We start from the raw sequence: 27,451 nt of genomic DNA on the forward strand, positions 1-27,451 counted from the left end.
TGTGAGTCTGATGTTTTATTAAGACATGAAGCCCTCATATAGAAAATAACAGCTTACAGCTTATTAGATACTAATGAAACATGCAAAATGTTCAATAACAAACTAAATACATCAAGCAGTAGTAGAGGAACACATCATCATAACCAAACACTTCCTGGTGAAAGGCCTCAGTGCAGTTGTAGTTCTAGGGGTGCAGCGATGTGGTAAGGATCAGGTGTGTCCCTGAATAAAGATGTCCTGGTTGAGAGTAGAAGTGAATATCTTCATACATCCACCGTCCACCGAGGAGGAGGAACTTACAACCTTCTAGTACAGTATCATCCTCTTCATCACATACACCAACATAGTCACTCGTCACCCTCCACCTCCCTCATCCAGCACACCATACAACTTCCTCTCCCCCTCCCCCCTCTCTTTCTCCTCCCCTCCTCCTCACTACAGGAGTTTTTCTACTGTATCTATGAAGGAAGCTGCTCAGCATTACAGTAGAGCAATCCTTTCTCTCACCCACACACACACACTCACTCTCGCCTTCACACACACACTCTCACACCAAACACTTTCACCCACACACACACACACTCTCCGCCACACACCTGCCATGCAATACTGTCAGCTGATCAGCTTCACCGTGTTAGCTACACAGGGTCTACCTCTAACTAGTCTACCTGGTTATATACACAATCACAACAATAATGTGTTCATTTAGCAACTTATCGATGAGCAGTCAACCACTGCTCTAACCACTGAGCTACACCCATGCCCCAATAACTAGTCCTCCTAGGTAGTATAAATATAACTAGTCTTACGACCAGTCAGGTGGTCATCTGTTACAGTGTAAAGAGTAGACTTGACGTGGTTGCTTAGCGCCAAACGTTCCTGTTTTACAACCCTGTTTTAGTTCACAGCATTAAACGTGGAGCACATGCATGGAAGCCTTTTTGAGTGTGTGTTGGCCTGCATGTTTGTGTGTGTGTGTGTACTTGTACTGGATTTAATGTCTGTGTTTGTATGCATGCTTGTGTGGCTGGGGTGGTTTGTGGTGGCATGCCTGCTTGAATGTGTGCACACGTGTATGTGTGTTCATCTAGAATTGTTGTATTGGTAGTAGAACTGTTCGTCAGGTCTAAAACCGTAGGCCGTTGCTGGTCGCCCTGGAGACGAGGTTGACTGGTCAAATCCATAAGCATCACTGGAGAGACAGACACACACAGATTATTGGTCAGGTTTATTCAGAAAAATGTAATCAGAAAGAAAGCGAGAAGAGGAGGGTAGAGGAGAAGAGGGGAGAGGAGGAGAACTCACCCTGAGTGTGAGTCTCCATTCTGGTCGTGGAGACTGAAGAAGTCGGGACTAACTGTCCCATCAGCAGGAGTGATCCCATCTACACACACACACACACACACACAGTGTTTTATCTACGACACTATTTATTACAGGTATTTTACTATAGAGACACAGAATTGTGTGTGTGTGACAAAGAGAGAGAGACAGACAGACAGACAAACAGACAGAGAGGTACAGGTGTAGGCAGTACCTGTGCTGTAGAAGAGAGAGAGATGGAGGTAGAGGAGGTACCTTTGCTGTAGAAGAGAGATGGAGGTAGAGGGTACCTGTGCTGTAGAAGAGGTCGGGGCGATCCAGGTGAGACTCATCTCCGTGCGGCGCTGGCTCCGCCTCCTGTCGGCTCTCCACCATCTCCAGCCACTGGGCGTTGTGCCAGCGGAACTTCTCGCTCTGTATCTTACTGCCCCACTCAGCATCGTACTCCTGTACACACACACACACACACAAAATATACCGATGATATGTTAATCCATGGGCATTAGTCGCCCATTGTGTGTGTGTATCTCTGTCAGTGTCTGTGAATGTGTGTATCTCTGTGAATGTGTGTATCTCTGTGAGTGTGTGCGTGAGTGTGTGTGTGTGTGTTACTCACAGCGATGATGTCCAGAGTGTTGTCACACACCTTCCTGATCTCGGTGTTCTTATCGTGCATCAGGTCTATCAGGTAGGCGGGCGCCTCTGCAGGGGCGGAGCTAAGGAACGTCACCATGATTACCAGGTGGGTGGGGTCATTGTCATACACACCCCTCCCTGGGATATGTCAGAGAACCTTGAAAAGGCACTCGCACACCACAAATGTCTTCAAAGGTTTATGGTACAGCACAATCACAGCCCCATCACCACACCTGTCACCATGAACAGAAGTTCTGGGAATGGTGCCTGTCCCTTTAAGGATACGTGTATGTTTGATGATGACATCACGCGTGGCCTGATGGAACACCATCTGGTAGAAGACGTACACGATCTGGCACACAAACTCATCATCCTCCTGCTGGGCTGTAAATATGAAGCAGACGTAAACAGGAAGTAGGAAGTAAACAGGAAGCAGGAAGTGAACAGGAAGCACACACAACCTGGTGCATATGTGGGCTGTGAAATGTGAAACACACGAAGTGTGTGTGAGCATGTGTGAGTGTGTGTGTTCCACACCGTTGAGCAGTTGGATGATGGCAGGGATGATTCCAGATTTGGCCAGCATGGACGCACAGGAGTCGTCCATAGAGACTGTCCCAATCATGATCACCACCTCCAGGATGAGGTCATCTTCTGCTGAGCCTGCAAACACACACGCACAATGATCAGAGGCCATCCTATATTGCCTAGTAATAGCATCTGTGTACTGAGTCATCCGTCATCTTGTACACAAACACAACCGGCTTGAGGCCTCTCTCCCTGGTGTGTACCTGGCTTGAGGCCTCTCTCTCCCTGGTGTGTACCTGGCTTGAGGCCTCTCTCCCCCTGGTGTGTACCTGGCTTGAGGCCTCTCTCCCCCTGGTGTGTACCTGGCTTGAGGCCTCTCTCTCCCTGGTGTGTACCTGGCTTGAGGCCTCTCTCTCCCTGGTGTGTACCTGGCTTGAGGCCTCTCTCTCCCTGGTGTGTACCTGGCTTGAGGCCTCTCTCTCCCTGGTGTGTACCTGGCTTGAGGCCTCTCTCTCCCTGGTGTGTACCTGGCTTGAGGCCTCTCTCTCCCTGGTGTGTACCTGGCTTGAGGCCTCTCTCTCCCTGGTGTGTACCTGGCTTGAGGCCTCTCTCCCTGGTGTGTACCTGGCTTGAGGCGGTCCTTGAGGTAGGGCACCAGGTTGTACTCCCTCAGCACCAGTTCCCAGTCCAGGTCAGGGATGGTCAGGTTAGCCAGCGTCCCCAGACACTCCATCACAAACTCTTCCTCCCCCTCCGCTCTGATCTGGGCTGCAAGGTCCCCCACATAGTCCTGCACACACAAAAAAAAGGTTAAAAAACAAAACAAAAAAAGGTTTTTTAAAGGTTGAATTCTTTTTTGGAAAGGTTGAAAAATTATATTTTTTAAAGGGCCAGGGGGGGCAGGACTTACTATGAAGAGGTGTTTGGAAGGCCCCTCGTGCTGGGAGATGTTCCTGATCATCTTCATCAGGAGAGAGTCCTTCAGCTTCAGAGCTCTCTTCATCAGTAGCTTCAGCCCGTTACCTGACACACACACACAACAGAATGTTTAGCAGGCCAATGGACACTTTGCACAACTTCATACCTGTGTGTATCTGTGTGTGTGGTGCATGTGTGTGTGTGTATCCGTGTGTGTGGTGCATGTGTGTGTGTCTCACCTTCACACATGAGCTGTGCGTTCCTCTTGTTGGCTGCCAGGTTGATGCAGAAGGAGACGAGCTCAGCATGGATGCGATCCTCTGCATGCTCACACAGCATCCTCATCAGCTGCAGCACAGCTAGCCGTTAGCACCTAGCACACATGCTAGCACCACTAGCATCCTCATCAGCTGCAGCACAGCTAGATGTTAGCACCTAGCACACATGCTAGCACCACTAGCATCCTCATCAGCTGCAGCACAGTTAGCCATTAGCACCTAGCACACGTGCTAGCACCACTAGCATCCTCATCAGATGCAGCACAGCTAGCCGTTAGCACCTAGCTAGCACATGCTAGCACCACTAGAATTTAGCAGAAGCTACATGTCCACCTCCACCTTTACCACTACCTAAATGTAGCATTAGCTACAGGCTTACCACCACTAGCATTTCCCTACCCCCCTTAAGAATTGGTTGAAAATACACTTTTAATGTTTATAGAGTATGCTGTTGTGTGCGTGTGGGTGCTTGTGTGGTGTGCGTTTGTGATTCTGTCTGCCTACATGTGTGTGTGTGTGTGTGTGTGTGTGTGTGTGAGAGAGAGAGACAGACCTTGGGAATGCAGTCCGTGTAGGAGAACATGGGTTTGAAGTTGTCGTCTATACTGATGTGGTAGAGGATGCACATGGCCACCTGCTTGTTGCTCTTATCATCTGGGGAACACACACACCCACACATACACACACACACACGTATACACGCCATACACACCACCTGAGTTAACACATTTCTAAACATCCATGCAGATGTGTTACCTAGCAGGCTGGTGAACATTGGCAGCAGGCTCACACACACTTCACTACCCACCCTCACACACACACACACACACTGGGTACCTAGCAGGCTGGTGAGTTTGGGCAGCAGGCCTGTCTCCACCATCCTAGAGCGGAGCCCCCTGTCGAAGGACAGGTTGAGCAGCAGGCGCAGGGTCAGGTTCAACAGGTCCTCGTGTTCACATGGTACCAGCCGGGCCAATCGCTCCACGGTATCCACCTCCGCCTGACAACCAGCCAATCGGGAGGCAGGATGGGTCAATGGACTGAGTGAGTGGTGCAGATGGAGACGGTGTTTCATCTACTCCAACTCTTCTCCCCATCCCTCCACCTTGCCCCATCTCCCCATCCCTCCACCTTCCCCCATCTCTCCACCTCCCTCCCTCCATCTCCCCTAACTCCCCTCCTCTCTCTCACCATGTCGTTCTTGTTCTCCATGAAGATGCTGAGCTTCTTCAGGAAGGACACCACCAGCACCAGCAGCTCCTCATCCTCCCACTGCAGCACCTTCACCAGCAGGTGGACCATGTTCTTGTTCCTCATCTTCAGCTCCGTGCGAGTGTCTTCTGCCAGGTTCAGCAGCAGGTACAGTGAGACTGGGGGGGAGGAGATGAGGAAGGGAGGGAGACAGAGAGGTGAGGGTGAGAGAGAGGTCAAATATTATTTATCAACCAACACCAGGAGAATGATCAAACCAGTCCAGGTCAGCAGGTCAGCCGGTGTCGGTGTGATCGGGTGACTAGTAAGGTTAAGTGGTTGCCGGGTTACCTCTGAGCAGCTGTTCCTGTTTGTGCAGGAGCCCCTGGTACTTCTTGTTGGTCTTGTCCAGCTCCTTCCTGGCTGCACCGCTCTCCGGGTCCTCCTCACGTAACATATGTCAAGGACACGTATGACCTAAGCATGCTCACCAACCGACCTTGTGTGTGTGTGTGTAGCCTTAATTTAACAGTTCTAATAAGCCTAAGTGTTAAGGAGATCCATCATAATCAACCAACTAGTCAGACAATCAAACAGTTAATTGATCAATCCTGATCAATCAATCAAAATCAATCAATTACTCATAATCAACCATCTAATCAATCAACTACTCATAAGGAACCAACTAATCAATCAATCAACTCCTCATAAGGAACCAACTAATCAATCAGTTACAATCTACATATCAATCGATCCCCCCTCCCCGTGGTCCTCCAGTGGAGGATATAGGCCTTGTTCTTCTTCTGCAGTTCTTCCTGCCAGATGTCGTATCTCTTGAGCTCATGGTCGATGATGTTCATACACAGAGCTCCTATCTTGTAGTGCGTCACCAGGCCGTGGAACTGTGAGAAGCTGACACACATACACCACAGTGAGAGTGTGTGGGTGAGTGTATGTGTGTATAGTGTGTGTGTGTGTGTGTGTACCTGGAGAAGCAGAAGAACACATAGATGATGGTGGTGGCCAGATCCACACTCTGCTTCCAGTCCTCCCTCAGAACCCTGGCCAAAGCCCCCAGAGCGGTCTCTACACACACACACACACACACACACACACACACACACAATTACTAATCCACCCTGACCTACAGACAGTAAGTACTGATGGTCCCCTACAGGATATTACATCACAGTGGCAGGATGTTACCGTTGTGCAGTAACTCCTCCAGGTTGTCAGGGTTGCGCGCCAGCTGCAGCAGCAGCCTGGATCCTCTCAGCTTGTCCTCCAGGTCCTCGTACAGCATCTCCACGTACTGCTCCACCTGACTGATACTGGCCTCCTCCTTCAGCTACACACACACACACAGCACACACACGTATACTCACATACACAGCACACACACGTATACACACACACATATACACACACACACACACACACAAGGAGATGAGCTCAGCATCTACAGTTGTTTAGGAAACCCTTCTCCCTCACACACCCCATCATCATCAGTTCTAACTCACCTCCATCCCATCATCAGTTCTAACTCACCTCCATCCCATCATCGGTTCTAACTCACCTCCATCCCATCATCAGTTCTAACTCACCTCCATCCCATCATCATCAGTTCTAACTCACCTCCATCCCATCATCATCATCAGTTCTAACTCACCTCCATCCCATCATCAGTTCTAACTCACCTCCATCCCATCATCAGTTCTAACTCACCTCCATCCCATCATCAGTTCTAACTCACCTCCATCCCATCATCAGTTCTAACTCACCTCCATCCCATCATCATCAGTTCTAACTCACCTCCATCCCATCATCATCATCATCAGTTCTAACTCACCTCCATCCCATCATCAGTTCTAACTCACCTCCATCCCATCATCAGTTCTAACTCACCTCCATCCCATCATCAGTTCTAACTCACCTCCATCCCATCATCAGTTCTAACTCACCTCCAACCCATCATCAGTTCTAACTCACCTCCATCCCATCGAAGGGCGTCAGGTCCCTGGGCTTCACCTCCTTCTGCTCCTTCTGCTCTGGTACTGAGACACACACACACACACAGGACACACACACACACAGGACACACACAGGATACACAGGACAAACACACACACAGGACACACACAGGACACACACAGGCACACACAGGCACACACAGGACACACACAGGACACAAGCAGACAGTCAGGGGGAACCTTGTCTCTAGCCGCGGGGTTGGGGGGAGCAGAGACGCAAGCGCTCACCTGTCCCAGAGCACTTCCTGTTCTGCAGGTAGAACAGCAGCTGCTCCACCTCTGCCAGCCTGGAGGAGGGGAGGAGCCTGCTCTCCTCCACCACCTTCCTGGCCAGCGAGGAGAGGTCTGTGGAGGAGCTCAGGCTCCGCAGGCGGATACTTGAGAGGAGGAGGGGGGGGGGGGGGGTTGAGAGGAGGAGGGGGGAGAGGAGGAGGGGGGAGAAGAGGAGGGGGGAGGTGGGAGGGATGTGGAGGGGTTAGTGGAGGGAGGAGGTAGAGAAGGGGTGGGGGGAGGAAGAGAAAGAGAGAGGAGGGAAAGAGGGAGATTAAGGTAAGTAGGGATGGATCAACACTTGGCCTCTCTCAACACTTGGGCAAAGAAAATGTATGCGATTGTGTGTGCAAATGCAGGTCTAATTAAGTCAGCAGTTTTATAGTTTAAATATTTCGTGAATCTCCGTGCTCACATCTTCTGACACTCCTTGCGGTCACCCAGCACCTCGTCTCCGGTCTCGCCAAGAACGCTCGCCTCCACCTCATACTGAACCACCAACGCCTTCTCCGTAGGGTGAACTTCCACATTCCCGCACCGCACTTTCCTGTACCCGGGTCAAAACATATGGTCACAGGCGTTTAAGCTAGCGAATTAGGCTGTTGTAATTAGCAACGATAGCTAGCTAGATACGACTGGTATGTGATCGCCAATCACACCCTCTGTGATAGTCAACTCTGTGGATGTTGCTGTTTTACAAAGATCCAGTTAAGAAAATACTTTCCTACAAAGTCAATTAACATGCCATTTGGCTTGCTTTACTACGTTGGTCAGTACAATACTTATCTAGCTAGGTAGCGTACGGGAGGTTAATACTATTCAGAGCTCTGCAGTCCCAAACGTAGCACTGACACTACAGCTGGCGAAATCTAACCAGATTCATTGTTGCTAGTTAGCTAGTCAGGCTAGCTGCCTGCTACTGTAGCTAAACTAGCTGAGATTGAAAGCGGATCTGTCACTTCGCTTTACCAACCGTTTTAGATACCGTGCATCCTCCGATTGCATCTTGTGCGGGTCATATGAAACCGAGACCGGAGTAGGTGTGCCGGTGTCGCTGTAAATCACGAGGGGCAGCCTAAGGGACCGGTAGTCCTGTGCGCGACGTGGTTGACGCCCGAGCAGTTGCTATGATGACTGCTGGGCTAGCGTTACCTCTCTCCGGCCGGAGTAGACAGGACTCTTTGCTGGTGCGTGTGAAACGCCATCTAGCTGCAGACTAGTGTTATATTTGGTCTGGTTCTACTAGTCTACTAGTATTGAGAATCATTAAGTATATAATTTGAGAAAATCAATAAGCACTTGACAAGACAGGGTCAACAAGAAATAAAGGTTTGTTGAACAAGAACGACACATGCGTTATAAAATTGGGGGTATAAGGTGTATTGTGCAATATAACAATGGTCCACAAACACAGAAAGACAACGATACAAAAATATATTAAAACAATAAAAACATGTTTTTTTTCTCCAGAGGGCACAGAGTTGAGAATTTCTTAACACCAAGACTGGATTCCTGTCAGTTAGTCCACCCAGAAAACACAGAGCCTTCCCTTCAGTGAAATATCCCTTTTTAGTAAAACACTTAATTAAACGGCTCCCTTTTTATAAAAATGGGTGTGTATAGATATATAATCTCCCTTATTCATTCATTAAAAAATAAAACAATCAGAGCATTAAAAACAAATAGTTTGATTGAAGCAGACATAAGCCTCTAATGATCATCTGAACTGATTCTAGTTTGTAAGTTTGGCACTCAGACAAGCAGAGATGACAGCAGCTTCTAGTACAGATACTCAGAGTTGTAGTTTCTATATATAATGTGCGGATCCTTTACCTTCTCCTGCAGTATCTAGTGTTCACCTGACAGGCCTGCTTGTCCCTCTCCTCCCAGGTACTGAGGAGTTTAGAGGTAGTTTGACTGACTGCATATCCGTAGAGGTTGGGGTTTAGTGGTCAGGTGTTTAGTGGTTTAAGGGTCAGGGGTTAGTTGACCCCTTCCTGGTCACAGCTGTTATCTGAGGGGTCCAGACCGTCCCCCATCAACCCTGAGACTGACGGAGCACCTGCAACACACACACACAATTTAAACAACAACATCAACATATCTAATCAAGTGTTTGAAGTTGTTGTCAGTTGTGTCATACTCACGCTGGGTTATCCCGATTGGCCAGATCATAAGAGTGCAGAGTCCCAGTGTGGCTGCAAAGGCCACGCCCCCTGTGACGATGACCATGATGTCGTGGTAGAACCACACACACGCCGCACAGCACAACTGCGTGCTGCCCAGGGAGACAGATCAAACACATATGAGTGCTGCACAGGTAGTCAAAACACAGAACACACCCAGAGGCTGTCCTGTCCCATCCCCAGTAGGACTCACTGGCAGGGGTGCATGGCCTGGATCATCATGACAGCAACTCCATTGGCCACCTTGTCAGTGAAACTCATGGCCCCGTAGACGAACGCTCCGCTTTGCTGCAGGACACACACACTCGTCACCTCAGGAAACATAGCGGGCATGCAGCCCACCTCGTACACACACACACAACCCCTGACCTGTCTAACCTTGACCCCTGACCCTCAACCCACCACAAGTTCTCACCTGCTCCACTCAGCTGAACACTTACACACTCACTCCTTCGCTCTCTCTCTCACACACACACTAACCGTCTGTTCACCAATGAGGTCGGCCGTCATGGATAGTGACATCACCAAGATGGTGGCTGACCCCGCCCCCAGCAGGATGGCAGCCCCGTAGATCTGCTGACCCATGTTTGTGTCCAGGATCACCCAATAGGAGAAGGCCAGCACCAGCAGGATGCCCACAAAGTAGGTCAGCTGCCAATGAAACGAGAAAGACAGGGGAGATGCATGAGCCGTGTCAGGTGGCCTGGGGCTGAGTGTTCTTCAGTCACATGATGCCAAGCTGTCTGGAGGTGGAAGTGAGTATCTAGGTCTTATTTTTGAATTTGTGTCTGTGTGTGACAGGGTGTGTGTGTGTGAGACAGTGTGAGACAGTGTGTGTGTGTGTGTGTGTGTGTGTGCGAGACAGTGTGGGTGAGACTCACACATTTGCCAATGAGCTTGCTGAGTGGCTTCATGATGAAGGAAGAGATGAAACCACTGATGTACATCACCAGGGGAATAGTAGCAATGTATTTCTGAGGAGAAAGAGAGGTGATCACACAACATTGTGTGAGTGTGTGTGAGTGTGGGGGTGAGTTACCTTGGGCAGCATCAGAGAGTTGGTGAGTATGTGAGTTAGAGGTGGGCGGTATACCGATATGAACGTGAATACCGGTGTTGCGTTGTGCCATGATATGGATTTTGCCATATCATGGATATCCCCGCCCAGCCCTAGGGTGAGTTACCTTGGGCAGCATCAGTGAGTTGGTGAGGTACATAGAGATGTACGTCTGGGACAGGTTGACAATGAGCCTGGTGGTCATGTAGAGAAAAGCCACCTGGAGAGGAAGGAAGTCAGGATCAGGCTAACAGGATGCACCATGTAAGGGCTCAGCTAACAGGAAGTTAGGGTAACAGGAAGTTTGGCTTTCTTGGTGTTGCGGTCTGGATTTTTTATTTTGTTCTCAACCCAGATAAAACCCAATCAGAGATACACTGTCTAACTTGTACAATAGGAACTAGTTATCTTTAATCTACATTTTTTAAATTTTTTTAATTTTTTATTCACACTGATTATTTTTGCATACGTAAGTAAATGTTTTGATTACCATAGCAATGAATATGAAAAAACATCATTACGATAGTAATAATGCTCTTTTAATAGGCTATATACCAATTGATATGTACGGATGTATGGTGCATAACAAAATAATAAACTAATCTAGCATAATAAATACATTTAATATCATAATAAAATCTCCACAATAATACTGGTAGTTACTCCAGCCTATGTAATTTTCTGTTACAGACCGACCCAGCCCCACATTAAAGAAAGGAAAATTATATGGCCCTAGCAGAAAAAAGTGTGGGGACCCCTGCTCTACATAGTGTAGCTAGTTATCTTTACTCTACATAGTGTAGCCAAACAGCTAATCTTGCTTGATGGCTTGTCTGGTTAGCTAGCAGGGATTACCTGGTTATGATAGCTAGTTTTACCTGGTTGTCTAGAAGGTGTTACCTGGTAGAAGGAGGGCTGTTTCAGCCAGCAGCTCCATCGGAGCAGAGCCTTGGGGGGATGCTGGGGAGCAGGGATAAGCGGCCGGCGCTCTCCCTCCTCCTCCTCCTCCTCCTCCTCCTCCTTCCCCTCTCCAGCTCTCCTCTTCTCTCGCGTGCCGAGGTGGAACACAAGAGAGAAGAGAGCTCCGATCCCCAAGACGATCAGGCTCAGGTTCTACAGATCACAGAACACACAGAAGAGTGAGGTTCTAGAACACACAGCAGAGGTGAGGTTCTAGAAAACACAGCACTCCTAAGTTCTACAGCCCTCACCCTGAGGCATGGTGGCTGTCTGGCCACACCCACTCACCCTGAACACGGGGATGTCTATTGGTCCGAGGGCATCGCTGATGGAGGGGTCTCCTTCCTGTCCAGGCTGGAAGTGGAAGAGCAGGTAGGCCACGGCGAACACAATGATGTTGGCCACCACTGTGAAGGCATACCTGCAGCAGAGGACACCTGCCTGTTAGCATGTTAGCATGGAGGACTGTCACAGCAAACAGGTAAGTGTGTATGTGTGGCAGTATTTGTTTGTGAGTATGTGTGTGTGTGTGTGTGTGTGTGTGTGAGTGAGTATTTATGAGTGTGTGGGTGTTCACCTGTAAGCAGTGAGCTCCACCTTGGCATGTTCACAGGACACCAGCTCAGGTATGAGAGACAGGTGAGAGATCTGCGTCGCCGCCCAGCCGAACTGGAACACCACGATGAAGGGGATGAAGTAGATTAGGCCCACCCACTCCGGGGTCGAGAGGTCACAGCCCAGACACTGGTTAAAGATGAAGGGGAAGGACAGCAAAACACTGACCGTACCTGGAACACACACAGGGGGGGGGGGGGGGGTCAGCGAGGGTTTCTGTTCTCACTCTCAAAAATTGAAAATGCATTTATTTTTTCAACGTTTAAAAAAAAAAAAATCACACACAATTTTTTTTTCAACCTTTCAAAACGTTGTGGGGGAACTTACACACACACCAAGCTCAAATTACAACTTTTTAAAACAAGCACACATCAAATCCAGGACGGTGATTTCCTAGTAAAATAACTTCCTCATAAGCACTGCTTGATACAAATAATTCTAGTGTGTGACATGATACTGCATTACATTTCACTGTCACTTTATGCTCTGAATAGATACAGTGTAATGTACTCACCGACCAGGTGCCACGACTTTCTCTTCCCGTATGACCCGCAGCCCGGGGTTCGGTCCGATTCGTAACCGATAAGAGGCGTGCACACCCCGTCTGCTATCTGGCCGGCTAACAGCAGGACACCGGCGCTGGTGTTAGGGAACCCCAGCACGGAGTGATAGTAAACTAACAGGTAGGTAAACCACATAGATGCACACAGGTCGTTTAGAAAGTGTCCCGCGGCGTAGCTGATACGCCTGCAGAACGGTAAAGACCGTTCCGTGTCTGACATGTTGCTAAATTATGCCCAACTGAGTAGCCTACCAATAGTCAAAACAGTCGCTGACCGCAAAACAAATTCTCTTTCAATTCCTCTTTTAATCCCATGTAGGCGGCTCCAAACAACTGACAGCGAAACCAAGCTAGCAAACTAAAGCCACTCTGGTACTGTTCTGCCAAAAGGCAAGTCCCAGCAAAGAATGTTTCTCCCCTTTTGTCGACTTAACTAGTCATCTTTCCAGTCATCTGATTAATGTCTTACTGAGGCAATAAAACCTATTTTAAAAAAAACCTATTAAACAGGAGTCGGGGAAGCACAGGTTGTTCGGGAGTTCCCCGTTCCAGCGGCATCAGGACACGTTTCCTAACATCTGTCCCCGAGCCAGGTTGCGACCGAATGACATCCTCCCACCTGTAATTAAAGATCTCATCCTCCCAGTGTGTCCCCCATGTCTTGCCGGTCCCACGTTACCAAACAGTTGTGAACAACAATAATGGCTGACAGTAACACGAAATAACAAATGGACCAATAGCAGGCGTTGTGTGCGACTCTCACGTGATGACTTGATGACTACACATTTTTTCAGAGCCGGTGAGGAACGTTTCTCGGGTCGGTGGGGGGAGGGGAGCGGATGAGCGAAAGGGAGGAGGGCCCGGTCAGCTGTGTGGTCCATACCCTTTACACTGAAGCCCCGCCAAGAAGGTTGTAACAAGGTTGTAATATTTTATTCACTCCACCGGAAAACAAGAAGTTGGTTTTATGTAATGCATTGCCGTAACTGATTGTGGAGTGATTCGGGATTATCAGAGCCAGACAAACATTCTCAACACAGAAAAAAAACTGTAATGTTCAGAAACAGTAACACAAATGCAGGTCCACTCACTCGGTAGGCTACTCAAGAAAGCAAGTAAACAACATTTGATCACTGCATGTGTTATGATATTACACATTTACATCAGTTAGTTTCAGGACTCCCTGATTTTTGTCTATTAGCTGTTTAATAGAAAGGTTCAAAGGTGCAGACGAATATTCCGTTCAGCGTTTGTTTACGAAATGTTATTATTGGTTCCCATATTTAATTAGATGCCGCTGATTGGTCATCGGGGAGGCAGGGCTAACCCATGATCTCGATCAGTTGGCATCGTGAACAATGCTAGCAGAATGTTGGATTTAGAAAAACACGTATTGAGTTTTTGTCTTTTCATGTTGTTACCTCAGAACAATACACGAGCAGTTGGACACATCAGTTTGATATCCATGATTTGAAACCAGATTTAAAATAGTACCCTAAGCTACATTAAGCATTGCCGTAAGTAGGCCTACGCACTTGTAGGCCTATGTATAAAAATATTTTTTTAAACCCCATTAATGTCAATGACTTTTACAGGTTGTGAATTCACAATTTCAGTAGGCCTACCGGACATTTCCGTTAATTTGGGCACCCTGTAAAATGAACACCTTCGGGAATACAAGTCAATGAATAAACCAGTGAGTAGAAAGGGATAATGAGCAGAAACAATGTCAGGACACTAAGAGGTCGTTAAAACGGGCTAGCGTGCGAACGTCCTGATCACCGATGGTTAATGTTTGATTTCATGAAACGTTGACTCAGCGCTTCTCTCATTTGCCAAATCGCCTCTCCTTACTAAATTTAGTCAATTATAAGGCCAGAACACAGGTACGCCTACCCATTTCAGTTAACGATTCGTTCACGTGTGGTTCTAAAACCGAGCCCACTTCTCATCAACACATTACTTTCTCCCGCGACTCTTTAATTTAATCTTACTAACTCCGCGGTTGAACACATTCAACAACCGCACGCATCTCGTTGCCACTGGAAAAATTGGTTATATAATATATATATGCTGTGCACTGATAGGAGTCAGAATACCACGTTTCATTTCAGTGATCTCATCAACTAACAAGTGACATCTCAAGGCAGGCACTCTCCATTGTCGCCCCACTCCCATCCATCAATGATAAATGCATTAGGGGGATGATTGAGTGGTTGAAAGAATGAGTGGGTGACGGTGAATGATTAGGTTACAGTGGATGGCTCACCAACACCTCTCAAACTACTAATATCATAACTTTCCAGAAGACAACAATAAAGTAACACTCAAGAAAGAAGGAGGGGGTTTCAAACATCATTTTAAATTACAAAATAAAGGAAAAGCATAGAATTTACATATACATTTTTTTCTGGTTCCACTCCTGGTCCAGTTCCCTGGTTCTAGGCCAGACCCCTGGTTCTCCTGGTTCCTGCATGTGTCTCTCAACACAGCCCAGTTCTTCCTGCTCCACATGGACAGTTCAGTCTTTGTGTGTGTGTGAGTGTGTGTGTGAGTGTGTGTGTGTGTGTGAGTGAGAGCAGGGGCATAGTCCATGGTATAGTCCACAGCCACTACAACCATGTCATAGTTAAGACCTGCGAAGCGTGTGTGTGTGTGTTCCACAGGCAGGTGTCCCATCCCCAGCACTGAGGAGAGGAGGAGCCAGGCAGGACGTCTTTGAGTGTCTCTGTCCCTCAGCCTTCCTCTGGGGGGGGGGGGGAGGAGGAGTCCCTTATACACCTCCTCTGCCTCTCCTCCTCTGCCTCTCCTCCTCTGCCTCTCCTCCTCTGCCTCTCCTCCTCTGCCTCTCCTCCTCTGCCTCTCCTCCTCTGCCTCTCCTCCTCTGCCTCTCCTCATCCTCCTTTCAGGAGTTGCATATGAAGCCTGTCCTTACTGGGAGAGGAGGAAGAGAAACAGGAGAGGTAAACAGAGGGAGAGGTGGAGAGAAGGGGGGGAGAGAGTGAGAGATGGAGATAGAGAAGTAAGAAGAGAGAGTAACAGAAATAAAGAATGAGTGAACAACAAGTGAAAAACAAGATAATATCATGTATGTTTCGGTGCTTAAGCGTTCATGTTCACACATTTATGTTTAAGTGTGTATGCCGAAGTTTAAGTGTGATTGCTTCAGGTGTTACGTTTGTCCATGTGCTCCGTGTGTCCATGTGAATGTTTAAGCGTGTGGTTGAGCAGACAGACAGGTGAGCAGACAGACAGGTGAGCAGCACCTGAGCTGGTGCTGAGGAGCATCTTCCTCTTCCTCCTCACTGCCTCTGCAGAGCTTTCCTCTTCCTCCTCTTAAAGAAACAGCAACACCTGAAACACACACACTGCAGGTCAGTGCTCTGCTCAACACTGGGAACACCACCTTCCTTCAGTCCTGTATTCATCTGTAGTTTTCACAATAAAAGCATAACTCAGAATTAGTTTCCAGGCTCTGTCTCTTACACAATAAAAGCTTGTCATACTGTGCCACATATATTCAGGTTCAGGTTCAAACCTAATTGAATTGGACGTTTAAGTGTAAAGGTAGGGAGCAGGGTGTATGATGTCACAGGCGTGCTGTCATGTGATTGGTTGGTCTCCTTACTTGGTGTCATCAGCCACCTCCACCTCAGCTGGGGCCGTGATTGGTGCATTGGAGTGGCCCGCCGTGGGATCATCTGTATTCAGCTCCCCATTGGTCGAGCTCATCACCTGCAAAGGATGATGGGAAGTTGAGTAAAAATATGTTCCAAACCCCGCCCCACCTCACCCTCTCAAGCCCCGCCCACCGCCCCACAGGCACTACAGAGAGATCTGAGGGGATAGGACATTTGGCAAGTCCAACTAACCAATCAGAGGGAAGGTTATAGCTGGTGCCACATTGCTGACACCTGACCTATCCAATCAGATGAGGAAAAGTACGAAAGGTTGGCGGGCTGACGGACTGAGTGCATGTGATTTGCTGACGGAAGAGATCCTGTTCCTGACATACAGTCACAAACAGACCTCTAGGAAAAACAGGTAGCCAGGCATGCAGATAGGCATGCAAGTAGCCACGGCAAGGCAGAGAAAGGTAGATAGATAGGGTAAGTCAGATAGACAGGTAGGCAGGTAGGGTAGGGCAGGCAGGCAGGGTAGGGCAGACAGGCAGGTAGGCAGGGTAAGGCAGATAGACAGGTAGGCAGGCAGGGTCAGGCAGATAGACAGGTAGGCAGGCAGGGTCAGGCAGATAGACAGGTAGGCAGGCAGGGTCAGGCAGATAGACAGGCAGGTAGGCAGGGTAGGGCAGATAGACAGGCAGGGTAGGGCAGATAGACAGTGGTCCAGCAGTACCTGAACAGAGCCCCCTAGCCTATCAGCTGTAAGATGTGACCCCAGGAGCTCCCTATTGGTCACTGGAGTAGGCTGGTCACTTCCTTTGGGTTCTGGTGACTAGCTCGATGGAGCAGAAGAGGAGGGAGATAGGAGAGGAGGAGATAGGAGAGGAGGGAGATAGGAGAGGAGGAAGTAAGGAGAGGAGAGGACAGGGAGGGCACAGGAGAGGGAGGAGAGGGAAAGAGATGAGGAATAGAGATGAAGCAGAAACAGAAAAAGACATTAGGAAGAAAGAGTGAGTCAGGTTTAGGGCAGAGCCTTCCATGCAACAGTAGAGACTGGGAGAAGGAGCGTGAGTGCACGAGCATGTGAGTGCACGTGAGGAGTGCATGTGAGACTGCTGGGTTGTGCTCACCTGGTTTTTGGTCTGCTGTTGCGTCTTCTCTCTGGTACTAGACTGCATGGGTGTGTCACCGGCTACTGGACCAATAGGCGTGGGCTGGAAGTGATGTCACAGGAAGTGAGGTCACATGAAGTGGAACTCAGGAATGAACTCGTTTTTTAGTAAAAAAGTAATAATTAGTAGTAATCCTACAGGTTAATACTCAAGCACTTGACTCCGTCAAGTCTTCCTGGTATCACTTTGACCTTTTGAAAGAATCCTCAAAAGGATATTCATGAAAAATCCTAAACCCACAACTTTTCACCAGAAAGCAATTTATTATAATATGAAGGGGCAGCATGAGGCTGAAACTAGTCAAGTTCAGTAGTGCCATGGTAACCAGCAGGCTACTGGTCTGTGGCACTCACCAGGGTCTTGCCCACCCAGTCGTACTGGTAGTCGAACACGTAGGCGTTCCTGTTGAACAGGTCTGTGAACAGCTTCCTCAGGTAGTCATAGTCCGGCTTCTCAAAGAAGTCCAGCCTCCGCACGTAACGCAGGTAGCTGGCCATCTCTTCTGTACACAACACAGCCATCAAACACACACCCTCACAACACACAGCCATTATAGGGGGAAAGGTGAGGGGTCACTGATTGGGGCCACACACCTGGGTATCCCTCACACAGCACCTCTATGGGCGTGGCTCTCTTGGTATCTCCGATCTTCTGGTAACGCTCCTTCAGAGTGTCTGCCTGGAGGAACAGGTGATACAGGGATGGATCAGGTGGAGGAACAGGTGATACAGGGATGGATCAGGTGGAGGAACAGGTGATACAGGGATGAATCAGGTGCAGGAACAGGTGATACAGGTGATTGACAGACTAGTACCGAGTTTGACCTCTCACCTTCAGGCCCTGCCAGGGCAGGCTGCCTCGCAGGAAGTACATGAACATGTGACCCAGAGCTTCCAGGTCATCCCTTCTGCTTTGTTCTACAGGAGCAGAAATAAGAGATGAACAGCAGGGTCAGAGGTCGGGAGGGTCAGAGGTCGGGAGGGTCAGGGTCGTACCTTTGCCCAGGTGTGTGTTGATGCTCATGTAGCGTGCAGTGCCCGTCAGACTCTTGTGCTCGCGGTACGGGATGTGCTTCTTGGTCTCGGGGTCGATGTACTCCTTGGCCAGGCCGAAATCGATGATGTGGATGATGTTCTGCCTCTTGCTGCCCGGCCGACCAGACAGGAAGTTCTCCGGCTTCACGTCGCGGTAGATCAGACTCCTTGTGTGGGCCACCTCCATCCTGGAGATCTGGGGAGACAGGAGAGAGGTCAGGGGGGAGGAAGGGGGAGAGAGAGAGGGGGAAAGAGGACAGGAAGGGGGGTATGCGGGCGCAGGGAGGTGTGGGCAGCAGGGTACCAGCTGGATGGCGATCATGAGGACGGTCTTGAGGCTGAAGGTGCGATCGCACAGGTCAAACAGGTCCTCCAGGCTGGGCCCCAGCAGCTCCAGCACCATGGCGTTGTACTTCCCACATGGCCCAAAGTAGTACACCTGGGGCACGCCCTCTGGAGACACACACACGCAGTGTTAGTGTGTGTGTGTGCAGTGTGTGTGTGTGCATATGCAGTGTCAGTGTGTGTGTCAGTGTGTTTCCTCACCTGATGCCCCCAGCTGCTTATAAAATCGATACTCCAGGTGTAGCTGTGGAGCTCTGGATTTGATTGGCTCCTGGGGAGAAAGTGGACAACATGAGCACCATTGACCCATCACGCTGATTCGTAGCCAGGGCCAATAGGAGTACTGATATTTGGATGTCCACATCCAAATAAACATAAGCCCCTCCCACAAGAACAAAACTACTTTGCATAAACACAGACCGTTCCTTGACTCTGACCACCAAAACACTGTTAGAACTGAACACTTCTGATCCTTGATCTGCTGCTGTACTTTCTACATGCGTGTATAAGTATCTGCTGAATGAATAAAGCTGAACATTGTAAAGCTCAAGTCCAGCTAGACCTACAACACCAGGCCCAGCTGCAGCCAGTCTGGATGCATACCAGTTTGATGGCCACGTATTCGTTGGTGTAGAGGTTCTTCCCCAGGCGAAGCTCTCCGAAGTTCCCACAGCCGATCTTCTTCCCCACACGGAAGTTGGGGCCGACCATGAGCACCCCGGAGTTCCCGGGGCCCCGCCCCCCGTGAGACCTGCTGCTGCCCGTCTTGGCCATCCTCTTCCCCTCCTCCCCCTCGGCCTTCCCCCCTCCTCCTCCCCCTCTCTTGTCAAAGTCCATAAGCTTGTGGTACCCTGGCTTCTCCACTGTTACTCCACCGCCACGCGGTCCTCAGGGACCACTAAGACTCCTACGGGAGGACGGAGACAGCCAGGAGAGACTAGCCGGGGAGGGGAGGGGCAGGCGGAGGCCAGTCAGACAAGACAGGTGTGATAGACAGACAGGTGTGGCAGACAGACAGGTGTGACAGACAGACAGGTGTGGCAGAGAGACAGACTGTTAACTGAAGCGACAGATCAAATGCAGCTGAGGCCGGCAGAGCACAAAGGAGAGCTGAGCTTCCTGCTGGAGTGTCTCTAAACTAAAGAGTCTCTCTTCAGATGAGCTGGTGTTTCACCAGGTGTGCTGGTCTCTATGTCGCTGTTTGACAATTATGTCAAACGGTCTTGATGGTTGTTCAGGTGATCTCTCTGTGAAAATGTAGGTCTTCTGATGTCTCTCTCTCTCTCTCTCTCTCTCTGTAAGTCTCTCTTTCGTGGTCTCTCTCTTTTCTAGGTCTCTCTCAGTCTATCTAGGTAAGGCAGTTTCCGGAGGTGTGTTCTGGTCTCACAGCAGCAGCCTGCTTCACCCCAGCTGTGTCCCTGCTTCTCCAGCGAGGTGCTCCACTCAGGCCCGGCAGGCCGCACAAGCCCTCATCCCCTCCTCTCTGCAGTGGCTCTCTCACAGGACACGCTCTACAGAGGGCGTGTCTGGACCTGCGGGGGCGTGTCTGCACCTGCGGGGGTGTGTCCAAACGTCAGGAAGTGTGGGGGTGAGCAGAGGGAGTGTCTCTCACAGGAAACCTGGAGGAAGAAAAGGGGGGAGAGGAAGGGATTGAGGACATGTAGAGAGGGAAAGAGGGATTGAGAATGGAGAAAGAGAGAAAGAGAAGTTCCATAAGCTGGTATTACATCACGTGATATCCTATCCTGTATGTGATTTTGCAATTCTAATGGAGTTCCAAAATATTATCTATAAAACTGGTGCTATGTACACTTAAATATTTGTTTTTCTGTAAAACCCACACATCTACACAGCTTATACCACCACATCCTGTTAAGACAAAAGCATTTTTGCAAGTGAACGCACAGCAGTGAAATAACCAGGCGTTCTTTCACTAGATAACAGCTAGCTATTACCTGCTTACACAAGCCTGACATAGGCCAGTGGTCAACTGCAGAGCATTTCACAAGCAAGTTAGATGCTAGCTAGAAGTCAACGTAAACTAGGAGAAAACGGTTAAGGCTTTCTCCATATCTGAGAAAAACAGCTAGGCTATTAATAACATCAGCCAGAGACGTTCCAACAAGATGCAGCGAGGCCTACTTATATTCAATTACTTTGCTGGCAAAACAAGTTATGTCGCTTATTTGCTAATGTAGCCATTTCAACTGCATCTCCGTATTAACCACGGTGAACCGTTTGTCGTAGTCAATTAAACAACGCTTCAGCCATGTCAACCCGTTCGCAATTACAGGAACTTGCGAGCCAGCAAACGTTAGCAGAATATTCCCATCTAGCAGCAAGTTAGCTTACTAAACCTGCTACGTTTCTGTCCAGAGGAGGCCTTAGAGTACACGAATATTACCATCTTGACATCCCAAATATTGACGAGCTGATAACGCAAATGGCAATCCAACCCCAAACAAATACATGACAGTCACCTATTTTTCGAGCTTGCTAGTGCTATATCAATTTCAGTAAGTTACTAGAGCTAATTTAGTTAGTATAGCTACTGATAGCTTCCTTCCTAGATATCTACTAGCTACCTAGCTAGCTTGCCGGCTAGCATTTACGACAATCTACAAAATGTTACTCAGTTGATGTTTCACGCCAACATAATAAACTATAATGCTACATTAGATACCGAGGCTGACTACCAAAAACGACATAGCTAGCTAATGTTACATTAGTGTTTGAATTAACCAGCCGTCTGGCAGGCAATGTTCTCGATAGCAACAATCTGGGCTAGCTAGCTAGCTAGGCTTCCTTCGACGAGAAGGGGGGGCTAACCCGTGGTAATCCGCAGCTAACGTTAGCTGCATAGCTTGCTAGTCAACGTTAGCTACGGACAGAAACGACCATAACCAAGAACAAGCCCCGACACAAACAAAACCCACGAACATATAAAAATGAAATAACAAGCGTTGGAGTAATAAATGGATTGCATACTGCTCCGTTTTTCTTTTCCCCTTTTGGTGAAACCACGCCAGTCAGACGAACATTGTTCGCTCGACACGGTTCATCTCCTAGTACTCGCGGTGTTGCTCATTCTGCGTAACTTGCGTTGGGGAATATTCCTGGATGCAGACTCGCACATCTAAGGATACTAGCTAGCTAACTCCGGTTGGGGGGTGGTGGAATAAAGTGCTATAACTAGCTACAACAGCTTGGTCTATTTGGCAGTTTAAAAGAAAACTATTTTCTAAATTCTGATGTCACCATTATCATGGCAAAGACAAACATGTTTTACTGGACACCTGTGTATTTATTCCCCTATATAGCCTACTGTAGATAAAGGCCGTTTTGGGCTGACTGCTGAAGACAAATGTTTATGAGGGTAAATGTTGATGACAGTTGATCCCTTTCTGAAGCATCTTATCCTTGCTTGAATCTGATGTATGAGCGGATGTTATTGGTCAGTTTATCAGAAACTGTATCTGCTGACAAGTCTGACTACTGGACCCTTTTGATATTCAGGACTTCCTGTCAGCCAACCTCTTATTTCCTTTCTGCCTGTTTGGCTGGAGGTGCTGCCAGACAACCAGACACACAGGACACACAGAGAGACAGACGGACAGACAGACAGTTAAACAGACAGACAGAAAGTTAGACAGACAGACAGTTAAACAGACAGACATATCCTGAGGGTTAGATTTAGGCTTGACCATGATGCATGTGTTGGTGTTATTCTCCATGCTGCTGGAGCAGGTACCAGGTGCGTATCTACAGCAGGTTGTTTTAGCCTTGACATTTTTATTGTAACGTGTGTGTGTGTATGTTCATGTGTGCGTATGCGTGTGTTCATGTGTGTGTGTGTGTGTGTGTGTGTGTAGTAGCCCTTGCAGGAGGTTGTGTCACGAGGGTTTCCTCTGAGGCAGGAGAGAGGCAGGTCTGGGCTGGTGACTCTGTGACTCTGAGGTGTGTGGGAGGAATCACCTCTGGTACATGTTTTCTGTTGGAGCCATAAATGTTCTATATGTTCTATATGCTTAGCGTTTTCTCTAGTATAAGTAATCATGTTCTATAAGTCACTTTTGGGCCTGATCATCAGACCCAGTCCTACCAGACATGACCTAATTGTTATCTTAATATCACTATTGTATCGCAAAATGTAAGCAAATGAAATTGTGTAGCATAAGTAACCGTACGTGAATAGCGTTTTCCCCAGGTGTAATTTCAGTTGTCTGCAGCCCAGCCATGCAGCCCAGTGGTGGAGGGGAAGCGTGCTGGTGCTCAACACCAGCAGCTCTCATCCAGCCCTCAGCTTCCCCCTCCACCTGCCCCACGTCCGGACGGACGACAGGGGGACCTACATCTGCCGTACGGGGAACGGTGCTATCGCCCGCGGTTTCCCTGTGAACCTCATGGTGATAGGTAAAGATGCTACCTAATTCTCCAAATGTTTGTGCCACATACCGATAGGATACTGTGCAGGAGCTGAGAAATATATGTGCTCTGATTGGTTGTAAACACACTCAGAAGTTAAGCTTTTCACACTTCTTTTTTGCAGCAAAACAGTCACGGGCGTTTCGATAATTTACCATTTAGTTAAACATCCTCGTACGTAGGATCACTCTGTAACTGTTGTGGTTGGGCTCAGGGTGTGTGGGTTAATGACGGTTGTGTGCTTAGAGTTGGATGGTTAGTTCCTGTTAGTTGGGTTTGGGTTACAGCTTCACATCAGAAGTTGTTATCAAATGATCGCTCTTGTCTGCTTCCTGTCTCAGAAACCACCTCTGAGGGGCACTGTAAGATGTGTCACAACCAGACCTCTGGTCAGAACCAGGCCTACTACGCAGGTGAGAGTTAGTGAGAGGTCAGAACTGCAACCGATGAGAAGTCCCATCTCCCCCCAACACACACACACACACATTCCTCTCACACACCTAAACCCTCCCTGAACAGAGCAAGCTTGCTCTCTCTCTGTCTTCTCCTCAGGGATCCTGGGTGTACCCTTGGTCTGGTACATGCTGTTTAAAGCTCTCCTCTTCATCATCACCACTCTGACCATGTTCATAGCATGGAGAACTGGCTGACCTCTCATGAGCACAAGATTTTCAACCTGCACAGCTTAACTGCTCGCTGTATTTGACCATATTATTTGCTGTATGCCGGAAGTGCTAGAGATATTACAGATATATGAATAGCTTGGGTAGCTGGGTGCTTGTGACTGTTTGGTGATGGGCAACTTTCTCCTTGAATTTATTTACTGGATATTGATTGCATGATTAAAATCTTTAAATAAAGCTTGTGTGTTTTTAGATTGAAGGCTCCGGTTATTCTAGATTCGCAGAAGCAAGACATTTGAGCGCGTCATAACGCACGATCATTGTCGCGTCATAATAACTGATTGGATTTAGATTGAGTGTATTTCGCACCGATCAGCGTTGTCGTCCTAAATCTACTGCAAGCAAAACATTTGTTTTTACTGATAAAACCATCTCGGAAACCAAATGGCGTGCGCTGTCTGAAACAACCGCGCGTAACTGCCGGCACAACCGGTAAGTGCCAGAGCGCACCGGGGTGATGTTCGCCACCGACTACTTCGGATTCCGCGTCCCGAGGCACGTGCTGTCACCGGGCCGGTGCTTCGACAGTTTAATCGGTTTCCAGATCTCCGTGTGTCTCCTCTCCGGAGCTCTGATCCTCTGCTGGTTGTGCAGCCGGTGCAAGGAGCGCCATGAGACTTCCGCCAGCAAGGTGGGGATCCATATCGTAATATATTCATTTTAGCAAGCGCTTTCATTCAGTCAACAATCACTGCAGATGTTTTGACTGTTTTATGGTATTTTCTCTCAATCTTGAATTTGGACAGAGAGAAGTGTCGCGCGAGGTGGACATGTAAGTTGACACTAACGAGGCTATCAAATGCGTATTTGTCACGCGGAAGTCTGATAAAACATAAATTATGTTACATGATGGGGTTCAAATGAGTTAAAAACTGTTCTGATAGAAGTGTTAATCACCCTATCACCAAAGCTCATTAAGCTCAGACTGTAGTTATTATTGAAATAAACCCTGACGCATAGCAGCGGTCTGTTGTCCAGAAATAACAGACCGTAGAAATGTGTAATGCGTAAACAGACCAATCAGAAACGAATATTCAACAAAGCTGTGTAATAAAAAGTTAGTATTAAAGGCATATACAACACATCTTTATATTCTAATATCCACTGTATTTGGGGGGTCAGGGAGGAGAGAGTGAGGCTGCACCACAGCTGCCTGTGTTTACAAACCCTGCTGGAGGTCCAGAAGCTGCTGCCAGCGGCTTCGCTTGGCCCCGCCTTGGAGCTCTCCGGCTGGGCCTGGGGGTCTGGGGAATCAGCCTGCAGTGACAGGACCTCGAGGGGACCTGGGACCATCAGGGGGTGCTGGCTCCAGAACCGGTTGACCTCGCCTTCGGCCCCAATGCAAACCCTGCTGGCGCTGCCTGTCTCGGGCTTGGACCGGTGCCCCTCCCCCCTGGGGCCTTCCACCCTGCAAGCTGCAATCAGCCCCCTGGAGCCCACCTCCTCTGCCTGCACCTCCTCCTCCCCCCCCTCCCCTCAGCCCAGGAGAGGGGTGGTGGTGAGGAGGACGGCCAGCTTGTTCTCCTTCCAGCGCCTGGCAGCAGACAGCCATCCCACCCTGCTCCAGGCCACACCAAACCGTCTGGAACCGGACTGGACCGGCCCAGACCAGCCCACAGCGGACCGGTCCCTGCCCGTCCAGATGTTCCTCCAGGGTCCCTCCGTGCCCCTCGTCTCCCAGGAGGTGCGCCAGGCGCTGGAGTCTCACCTCCGCAGGAAGCGGAGCCAGAGACTCTGGGGTTTCCCCTGCCTGCTCCACGAGTGCCTGGAGCAGCTGCTGCGGGCGGGAGAGGAGGGGGTGCCGGGGAGCACAGGAGACAGGCGGGCTGGGAGCCGTGTGGGGAGTCTGAGGTGCAAGATGGCTGCTGGACCAGGCCAGACCGGACCAGGCCAGACGGAACCAGGCCAGACCGAACCAGGCCAGACCGAACCAGGCCAGACCGAACCAGGCCAGACCGAACCAGTCCAGAGTGAACCAGTCAGGAAGCAGGTGACCCTAGTGAGGAGGAAGAAGCTAGAGATGAAGTTCAGAATCAGAAACCTGGAAGTCATACTGGGCCAACTTCCTCGTCGGGTCGTCCAATCACATCAGGCAACACTTGCGAACTCCGCCAGACAGCCAGTCACATCTCGGCCCCGCCCCCCTCTGCTCCGGAGGAAGGAAGTGACGTCAGTAACCTCACCCAGAAACTTCTAGAAGGTGGGAGGTCAGGGTTTGGGTCAGAAGGTTGGAGGTCAGGGTCAGGTGAGCTTATTTTGTCCTCACCCACACCTGCAGCCACAGTGCTGGATAAGGAGTGGTTTTCACCTGAATAAATGGTTTTGCATTTCACTGGACTGTTATATCACATTTTGTTTCTTGTATAGGAGTCGGTCTGAAATAACTTTTATTTCGTGTTCTATTAGGTTAAAGGTCAAAGGTTAAGGTTTAGGGGTCGCTGCTAGGTTGGGTTTGGGGAGATGGGTCAGTCACTAAACTACACGGAACACAAATTTGGATGCAGTTTATCATGTCACCACCAGAGGGTGGTGTGTCATGTGTCCTCTGTGCTGAAACAGTTAATTCCTTGCAGAAACCTTCTAATTAATTATTAGTAATACTGGTAATTCTGGAAATTTAGCAACAAGTGTGCAGAGAGACTCGTGTCAAAAAAATGATTTATTTATGTAATGTCCAACACATCTAAACATTTCAAACGGGTCCGACTCTTGTCATAAACCTGGCACACAACCTGGTTTTGAAAATAGATAAACAGTCCACTTCAACTGCGGTAAAAGTCTACAGTTTGTGTACTTCTGTATTTGCCACTGATATCCTGCCTTTGTCCGCGGGTTTATCAGAGATCTGGCCAGATAACAGTTACTGAATACCATTGACCACTGACCATTAAGAATACCGTTCTGAATTACTGCTTCCTGTTAAGACGAGGGTTGGCACGGCAACAATGGTTGGCAGGAAGTGCGCCTGGCGTTGATTTTTCCTCGGTGTTTGGATGTCCTCGAGCTGATGAGAGATCGAGGCGCTCGCTCGCGTCATCAGGTGGGGTTCGAAACGAACTGCTCGAACGTTGTGACAATAGCTAGCGGGAGGGAGGAAGAGACAGCGTGTGCTTTTGTCCTGGCTCTTTAACTGTTTGTGCCTTGCACCGGAAAACCCTAGTCTATGATCCCGTAAAGATGCGGTCTTTCTCAGAAACCGACGAAGAGAGAAGGGAACTGCGATGTAAACGTCTAAATGTCTTTTGCGATCTGTTTATTTATAATCTATTGTTAGAGCGACCAGGGCTTGGAGACACCTCTGTGTCTTTAGGTCAGCAGTTCACGGTGAAGATCCAGGGTTGAAAACGGCCCCTTTTTATTCAAAGATTATTTTGTGAGGGTTTGTGTTTTTTTGAGGGTTGTGAAAACATTCCATAGAACTCCCAACAGTTCAAAAAATGTCACAGTCAAGAGTGGGGTTCTGTGATGATATAACAAATTACAATAAAGATAGCAACTTCTTAACCGAACCAAACAGACATCCCAGAATAAACAGGATGACTCGTGATGGCACTGTGAACATAATAATACCATAGCAACAGTCAGACGAGAGGGATGGGCCCCTATGAGAGACAG

General features: G+C 48.8%; 3 protein-coding genes across 7 annotated transcripts; all 3 read right to left on the bottom strand.

The window, feature by feature from the left end:
• Positions 1-2: 2 nt before the first annotated feature.
• On the bottom strand, positions 3-8,356 carry LOC134037164 (kinesin-associated protein 3-like). 2 transcript variants are annotated; one of them, XM_062482529.1, is made up of 21 exons: positions 8,148-8,356; positions 7,590-7,721; positions 7,133-7,281; positions 6,864-6,928; positions 6,081-6,222; positions 5,861-5,960; positions 5,662-5,786; positions 5,226-5,324; positions 4,875-5,053; positions 4,521-4,683; positions 4,237-4,337; positions 3,645-3,753; positions 3,398-3,510; positions 3,112-3,277; positions 2,497-2,622; positions 2,245-2,343; positions 1,940-2,025; positions 1,614-1,770; positions 1,306-1,384; positions 1,046-1,192; positions 3-1,013 (listed from the first exon to the last, which is right to left on the bottom strand). In XM_062482529.1, the coding sequence occupies exons 1-20, from the start codon at positions 8,177-8,179 to the stop codon at positions 1,084-1,086; spliced, it is 2,331 nt and encodes a 776-aa protein (XP_062338513.1). In that variant the 5' UTR covers positions 8,180-8,356; the 3' UTR covers positions 3-1,013; positions 1,046-1,083. The 2 variants fall into 2 exon arrangements, with proteins under 2 accessions (XP_062338513.1, XP_062338512.1); XM_062482528.1 differs by having other exon boundaries at positions 3-1,192.
• Positions 8,357-8,540: 184 nt separating this feature from the next.
• Positions 8,541-13,210, bottom strand: LOC134035931 (major facilitator superfamily domain-containing protein 12-like). Its single transcript, XM_062480493.1, has 10 exons — positions 12,507-13,210; positions 11,955-12,165; positions 11,666-11,798; positions 11,318-11,530; positions 10,545-10,637; positions 10,242-10,334; positions 9,841-10,011; positions 9,554-9,648; positions 9,322-9,452; positions 8,541-9,236 (listed from the first exon to the last, which is right to left on the bottom strand). The coding sequence occupies exons 1-10, from the start codon at positions 12,772-12,774 to the stop codon at positions 9,157-9,159; spliced, it is 1,488 nt and encodes a 495-aa protein (XP_062336477.1). The 5' UTR covers positions 12,775-13,210; the 3' UTR covers positions 8,541-9,156.
• A 1,683-nt stretch (positions 13,211-14,893) lies between these two features.
• On the bottom strand, positions 14,894-21,926 carry LOC134035932 (casein kinase I-like). Of its 4 annotated transcripts, none has more exons than XM_062480495.1 (14): positions 21,717-21,926; positions 19,332-20,347; positions 18,930-18,999; positions 18,688-18,836; positions 18,345-18,579; positions 18,181-18,266; positions 17,943-18,027; positions 17,703-17,848; positions 17,308-17,391; positions 16,911-17,009; positions 16,183-16,289; positions 15,821-15,908; positions 15,403-15,488; positions 14,894-15,338 (listed from the first exon to the last, which is right to left on the bottom strand). In XM_062480495.1, exons 2-12 carry the CDS (start codon positions 19,563-19,565, stop codon positions 15,857-15,859), a joined length of 1,347 nt encoding a protein of 448 aa, XP_062336479.1. In that variant the 5' UTR covers positions 19,566-20,347; positions 21,717-21,926; the 3' UTR covers positions 14,894-15,338; positions 15,403-15,488; positions 15,821-15,856. The 4 variants fall into 4 exon arrangements, with proteins under 4 accessions (XP_062336479.1, XP_062336478.1, XP_062336481.1 ...); XM_062480494.1 differs by having other exon boundaries at positions 17,703-17,851; positions 21,717-21,919; XM_062480497.1 differs by lacking the exon at positions 16,911-17,009 and having other exon boundaries at positions 21,717-21,908.
• Between the last annotated feature and the right edge of the window lie 5,525 nt (positions 21,927-27,451).

The sequence above is a fragment of the Osmerus eperlanus genome, chromosome 16 (assembly GCF_963692335.1).
Source record: "Osmerus eperlanus chromosome 16, fOsmEpe2.1, whole genome shotgun sequence".
Classification (NCBI taxonomy): domain Eukaryota; kingdom Metazoa; phylum Chordata; class Actinopteri; order Osmeriformes; family Osmeridae; genus Osmerus; species Osmerus eperlanus.

Bases quoted from the DNA above. Each gene is read 5' to 3' on its own strand.
- LOC134037164 (XM_062482529.1), bottom strand. From the start codon at position 8,179: ATGCAATCGGAGGATGCACGGTATCTAAAACG. The intron at 7,282-7,589 runs GTGAGCACGGAG...CCTCCTCTCAAG, and splicing joins CGCAAGGAGTGTCAGAAGAT to TATCCGCCTGCGGAGCCTGA. The intron at 1,385-1,613 runs GTACCCTCTACC...GTGTGTGTGTAG, and splicing joins CGACCTCTTCTACAGCACAG to ATGGGATCACTCCTGCTGAT.
- LOC134035931 (XM_062480493.1), bottom strand. From the start codon at position 12,774: ATGTCAGACACGGAACGGTCTTTACCGTTCTGCAGGCGTATCAGCTAC. The intron at 10,335-10,544 runs GTAACTCACCCT...CTTTCTCCTCAG, and splicing joins ACTCACTGATGCTGCCCAAG to AAATACATTGCTACTATTCC. The intron at 9,237-9,321 runs GTGAGTATGACA...TGTGTGTTGCAG, and splicing joins GCCAATCGGGATAACCCAGC to GTGCTCCGTCAGTCTCAGGG.
- LOC134035932 (XM_062480494.1), bottom strand. From the start codon at position 19,565: ATGGACTTTGACAAGAGAGGGGGAGGAGGAGGGGGGAAGGCCGAGGGG. The intron at 17,852-17,942 runs GTGTGTGGCCCC...TGTTGTGTACAG, and splicing joins GCTGTGTGAGGGATACCCAG to AAGAGATGGCCAGCTACCTG. The intron at 15,909-16,182 runs GTAAGGAGACCA...TGTGTGTTTCAG, and splicing joins GAGGTGGCTGATGACACCAA to GTGTTGCTGTTTCTTTAAGA.